Source organism: Panulirus ornatus, chromosome 13, assembly GCF_036320965.1.
Source record: "Panulirus ornatus isolate Po-2019 chromosome 13, ASM3632096v1, whole genome shotgun sequence".
Lineage (NCBI taxonomy): Eukaryota > Metazoa > Arthropoda > Malacostraca > Decapoda > Palinuridae > Panulirus > Panulirus ornatus.
Window position 1 is genome coordinate 45,633,388 of NC_092236.1, and position 6,579 is coordinate 45,639,966.

The 6,579-nt window shown below is 38.9% G+C and overlaps 1 protein-coding gene across 1 annotated transcript; it reads right to left on the reverse strand.

The window, feature by feature from the left end:
* Positions 1–458: 458 nt before the first annotated feature.
* Positions 459–2,612, reverse strand: LOC139752619 (uncharacterized). The gene is made up of 3 exons (XM_071668373.1): positions 2,579–2,612; positions 1,402–1,545; positions 459–1,177 (listed from the first exon to the last, which is right to left on the reverse strand). The coding sequence occupies exons 2-3, from the start codon at positions 1,543–1,545 to the stop codon at positions 740–742; spliced, it is 582 nt and encodes a 193-aa protein (XP_071524474.1). The 5' UTR covers positions 2,579–2,612; the 3' UTR covers positions 459–739.
* Between the last annotated feature and the right edge of the window lie 3,967 nt (positions 2,613–6,579).

Sequence of the window (6,579 nt, forward strand, 5' to 3'; positions counted from 1 at the left end):
CACGAAGCTTGTCCCACTATCAGAGCTAACGTATGTAGTGCGTACAGTATCAGGCGAAGGGTAGTTACCCTAAACTTGCAATACCATTAAGTCTTGGATTCTCATATAACCATGCCTCTTGTTAACTCCGAATCAGAATAACCAAATCTTTTAAACTAAATATATACGCTTTAACGTCAACCTGAAAATTACGTAGCTGATGATTTTGGATGCACACCTCTCCGTCAAACATTACCAGAATATAGTTCTACGGTCTAACAAATCTATTCTTTTTACAATTTTCGCAGGAGAGGGATAAACTCTGGCCCTCCTACCTAAGCAACATTGGCTATCATCCACCTTGATCAAATTTCTATATACTTTCAAACTATATACTCTCAACCTTCTTCCTGTTTTAGATTCTATGTATTTTAGTAAATTGTAATGCATATGAGAAGTCAATATGATAAAAAACAAATTGTAAACGGATACTGAAAAAATGCTGTTTCTTTATCTGTTTATTTTCATTACCTCAGTTTCAGAGTATCTGTATATAGTCACCGGTAGGTCAAGAATATTCACAAAACTCTGATTCTGAAAAGAAAGCAAATCACAGCAAGGAATAATGTTATGGGTATGTCCATTATCGGATGTCTAGCAAGACGTTGATATTCATTTGTCTCATGGATGAGTTAATGAGGAGCATGACAGAGTTCTAAATGAGAATGAAAGGACTGGAAAGTAGGGATTCATATTCTCCTCAGTAGCCGTAGGAAGGTTTGGGGCAGACGGTCTTGTAGGTCTGCTGGGTCTTGGTGACGGTCACATACTCGGGCACCACTTGGGTTTGGTACTGGGTCTGGTACTGAACCTGGGTCTTGGTCACATACTGAGGCTGGTATACAGTCGTGTACTGTGTCTGGTATTTTGTTTGGGTTACATAGCGGGTTTGGTATTGGGTCTTGGTGATGTAGGTAGGGACATACTGGGAGGTAGTGACATACTGGGTTTGATACTGGGTCTGATACTGTGTCTTGACCTGAGTCACGTACTGGACTTGAGTCTTGTAGACGGTTTCAGTAACGTGCTTAGGAACGTATTGGGTCTGGTACTTAGTGACGTACTGGGTCTGGTAGTGGGTCTGGTAGAGGGTAGTGGGGACGACCTTCGTATTGTAGACCGTCTTGTACACCGGAACCTGAAATGAAGAGGCAAATGGATGTCTGAAAAAACACAGTTTGATAAGTTCCCAGAGGACTTATAAAATACATTTGTATATGAATGTCAACATCGAGTTTATCTCTTCAAACCTAGGCGTCTCTCGACACTGAACCACCAGTACAGCGTGCCACATCCCAATTTTTTATCTACTGCCGGTAATGACAGCTTGAGCCATCCCTTGATTTCTCCTCCAATACTGACCTGTTGGATCTGCGTCTTGTAATGGGTGACGTACTGGGTCTTGGGGTAGCAGGGAGCTGGACGAGGGTAGCCTGGGTCAGCCACCACCGCTGCCACTACAGCCAACACCACCACCACCACCACACGGACACAGGTTGACATCATCTGTCGAAAGATTAAGCTTCTATATGCATTGCACTCCGTTCAAAATTTACACAACTGTAATAATAAGCTACATTTTTGCAGCTCTTTCGTTTACTTATAAGTGTCCGTTGGAAATCTGAAGTATGGACTTATATATTTTCCTCTATTTTGAATGAAATGAAAATTTGTTCGCCTTGTGTGGATGAATGATGTAGATTTAGAACGATATTACATGTAGACTCTAGTATCAGTCATTCACCTCGATCCTGCTTTTCACATGACATGGACTGAACTCCATGTAAATCATTCCGCTTCAAATAATGTCGCTTCAGAACTACGAATGACATTATTTTCATCACCTTGACTACATGACAAGTTCATTTTTTTCGATTTAGAAAATGTACGTATTTTCATTCTTACCACACTGATCTATGAGTCTCATATCTCTTCCTTTATAAAAGAAAACAGCCTCGATGGGACCCCCGTGGTCTTTTGCTGTTGAATTCCTATGTATTCTTGTGTATCCTAACTTAGATAAGTGCTATTTGTTCACACAAGAACGTGAGATCATTAGTAAGGATCACACACTTTCAAGAGAGCCCATAATAACATGAGTCTGGAGATATCAATCATTGTGGATCAGCCTGACCTGTACAATTACCCAAACCTTCGTGGTGGTGGGCTGGGCAAACCTACTGCCATACAAATGACCAAGTTGTTAAGTTACCTGATCTGAATGACTCACGGCTTTATGGAACATAAATGAGTAAGTTACCTAATCTGAATGACTCACGGCTTTATGGAACATGAATAAGGTGCTTATATGATAACGTTTTTATACAAACCCGGATTGAGTCACGTGGCAGATGAAGCCACAAAACTACACTGAACACGGAGAGTCTTGCCAACTGCAAATGATTTGATTATACTGTTCATATATATTGTTTTCCCGTCGTAATTTCTTTATTCTTATTAAAAAGATTATTCTAGTTGTTCGAATGGTTAATTGTCATTATCTTTATTCTAATGACGAGACTGTAACTCAGGTGTTTACCTCGGACGGTGTTTCCTGTACGATCTTGAGCACCAGACTGATGGCGAGAGGCACGAGTTTGGTATTTATAGGTGTGAGTTCCTCCCTGCTGGCCGCTCTGCCGGAGGTGGTCACGCTGCGTGAAGGCATTCACGTCGCCTTGTTGTTGTCATGCCTGATGGACCTACGCAGCCCCACCTGCCATACGGAGGAGTCAAGAATAGCCTTCGGCTACTGGAGAATATCCCAAGGGTAATATGTCACAAACTATACTGATAAATATATTTGCAACTTCAAATTTCGACCATAATATTAGATTTCTTATGCACACGCTCTCATATATATATATATATATATATATATATATATATATATATATATGTGCGTGTGTGTGTGTGTATGTGGGTGGGTTGGGCCATTCTTTCGTCTGTTTCCTTGCGCTACCTTGCTAACGTGGGAGGCAGCGACAAAATATAATAGATGAATAGATAAATAAACATATATATATATATATATATATATATATATATATATATATATATATATATATATATATATATATATATATATATATATAACTGTGTCCGTTGGGAGCAGATTTTCTCTAATTCACATAGAATTGGATAAGACAATGTGTGTAGGTGAAGAGGTGGCAAGTGAGTCACCAAAGACCCTCGATAGGCTCTTCATGATGCGAGTTCCCGTGATCCTAACATGCGTTTCAACGACGGTTAATTCGTGACTTCCAGAGCAAGTTGATATAGGAACAAATACATCTGAAAGAATGGCAGTGAGTGAGGCTGAAAGAAGAATTAGAGAAAACTATTGCGAAATATAATGAAGTTGAAGTTGACCATGATCTTAGACCAGGTACAGAGGAGGCCCTTCACAATGTTATCATGACGCATGCTGGAACCACGGGAACTCACACCACGAACGTACTGTCCAGGTTATATGGTGGCTCACTTGCCACTCCTCAGCCTACTGATATAGTCGTATGCAATTCTATGTGAATATATATTTTTTCTTGCTTTTAAACTATTCGCCATTTCCCGCGTTAGCGAGGTAGCGTTAAGAACAGAGGACTGGGCCTTTGTGGAATATCCTCACCTAGCCCCACTCTGTTCCTTCTTTTGGAAAATTAAAAAAAACGAGAGGGGAGGATTTCCAGCCCCCCCGCTCCCTCCCCTTTTAGTCGCCTTCTACGACACGCAGGGAATGTATATATATATATATATATATATATATATATATATATATATATATATATATATATATATATATATATATATATATATAAATATATATATGTATATATGCATATACATGTATATATATATATATATATATATATATATATATATATATATATATATATATATATATATATATATATATATATATATATATATATATATATATATATATATATATATATATATATATATATATATATATATATATATATATATATATATATATATATATATATATATATATATATATATATATATATGATCATTTTTTGAGTTAGTTTGTGGTCAAGTTGATGTATGTGTAGTTTACGTTATGTAGTTCCCGTTGTAGTGATACACAAGCGAGGTTAAGGCTTCATGTCTCACTTTTACTTGCACAGTGGTTACACGTGGTACACTGATCTATTGAGAAAGAGATAGACAGAGAGAGGGGAGAGAAGAAAATATGGGGCATATACTATCACCTCTCTCTCTCTCTCTCTCTCTCTCTCTCTCTCTCTCTCTCTCTCTCTCTCTCTCTCTCTCTCTCTCTCTCTCTCTCTCTCTCTCCCCCTTACTTGAGATTTCTGTTGGTCGTTACGCACCTTCTGACGAGGTGAGCTTTCATGCTAGCTCTCTCAAAGCAAAAGAATGTGCTGATGTGTTGTGCTGCCTTCTGACCCCCACGTCGTGTTGGTAATGGTGTAAGATAACGTAAGTTGCTATATACAAATAAAACTCCAATTTGGGAGAAATGATGAGTGAACTAAAGGATATATATACAAACTCTTCGACACAGGTTTTTGTTCAAAAGAAGAATTGCAAAGCATAAAAAGTAAATAGTTTGTGAAGAGTGACCACTACAATGGTTCTGGTTACTCTGCTGCCAGCGCTACGTGTAGCGCAATGCTGAAATGACAAGATGTGTTGCATGGTACGTAGCCATCAACCAGACTACATATACAAGTGATGAAACATGACATGGTTCGTGGCGCGGCACTACATCATCAGAATGGCTTCAGATCTAGCTCTATTAAGGTCCGGGTAAGTATTTCATTTCGTTTTATGACAATTCCTTGTATTCCTCATATAATCTGTCTCCATACGTCCTATCTCAAGTCTGCTCACATCCCTTGGAACCGTAACTGAACCTGTGAAGGTCAACAAATTTAGAATATGAAAAAATGTTTAAGTTGTGGACGAAACCTATAAGAGAGCAGAGTTAATATGAAATGATATACAACAGCGGAGAAAGGAACAATAGCGATGAGCTGTAGGCACACACAGATGCATATCTCTGCGAACGAATGAGAAACAGTTTCTAAACAAATACTGGCCCTGAAGGGATGACGTAGTTAAAATCTAAAAACACCATGTATGGGAGTGTAAGGAATGCGTCGGGTATGGATCAAGGGTGTAATTTTCCCAGGCTACTTATGGAAGCAAGCGAAGGACGTCAAGGGAAGACTCAAGGAGGCATATCGTTACTTCCGCAATTGAGCTTGATATATGAACGAGTTCTAGAGAGGCGGGCGCTTAGCGAGCGGCGGTATGGTATCTCGACCGAGGTGGAATTATACTCCCGTTAAGATGACACACCGAAAGAATTCGAGGGCGAACAGAAAAGAGATCATTGGACCTCTCTAAGGCTACTTGCCCTAGTGGAAGAGAATAGAAACGCAGAGCAGTTCATCAGAAGTACATGATAAATAAGTATAAGACATAAGGAGAATTGTCTGTGTGATTTACAATATACAACATGAGAAGTGAAAGTGATGTTAGTCACTTGGGAATGGTATTTATCTGGAAATGTAGTCTTCCTTTATGCAATACAATCCTCCATGAAGCATACCTACAATACGGACGTGGATAACACATCCATTAGGTATGATACGAGGCGACGAAAATGATATTAAATAACATGTTTGGTGTGTGTGTGTGTGTGTGTGTGTGTGTGTGTGTGTGTGTGTGTATTTCAGGTACCTGCAGGCGATGGGAACCCTCGCTGCTGCAAGGTTAAACATAATTTTCCACAAGGAAGTGTACTGCCACGTTCGGTCCTCGCTCCTTGTTTCGAATCATTAGTTATCAGTATATTATATAAGGACATTTTCTGATCACCTTGACGTTGTGACATAACAACGAGCAGATCCTGGTCAAGACGTGCATGACAAAGTAATGGTGAAGCAGGAGCAACGAACGAATTTGATATAAAAATGTAAGGTTAGAGTTCTAATCTTTCTTTATAATTTGGCGTATTTTTTCTTACCAAGGAAATCTGGCACGGAAAATTTTCAGCAGACAAAGAATTTCTGGGTTTATCCCACGTCCAGTTCCACCAACAGTGAAATATAGATTTCTTTGAAGTAAGACGGCCTTTGACAACACTGTACTCACAGTGATACAGCCTAGCTGAAGATGTATAATACTTCCCTATGCAACCTGGAGCAGGCGGAATCCGGTAACACCAATACACACACACACACACACACACACACACACACACACACACACACACATATATATATATATATATATATATATATATATATATATATATATATATATATATATATACATATATATATATATATATATATATATATATATATTTTTTTTTTTTTTTCAGTCAAACTATTCGCCATTTCCCGCGTTAGCGAGGTAGCGTTAAGAACAGAGGACTGGGCCTTGGAGGGAATATCCTCACCTGGCCCCCTTCTCTGTTCTTTGTTTTGGAAAATTAAAAAAAAAATGAGAGGGGAAGATTTCCAGCCCCCCGCTCCCTCC

Excerpts from the sequence above, each read along its gene's own strand:
- LOC139752619 (XM_071668373.1), bottom strand. The coding sequence starts at position 1,545 with ATGATGTCAACCTGTGTCCGTGTGGTGGTGGTGGTGGTGTTGGCTGTA. Across the intron at positions 1,178-1,401 it reads ACAAGACGCAGATCCAACAG|GTTCCGGTGTACAAGACGGT; the intron begins GTCAGTATTGGA and ends TCTTCATTTCAG.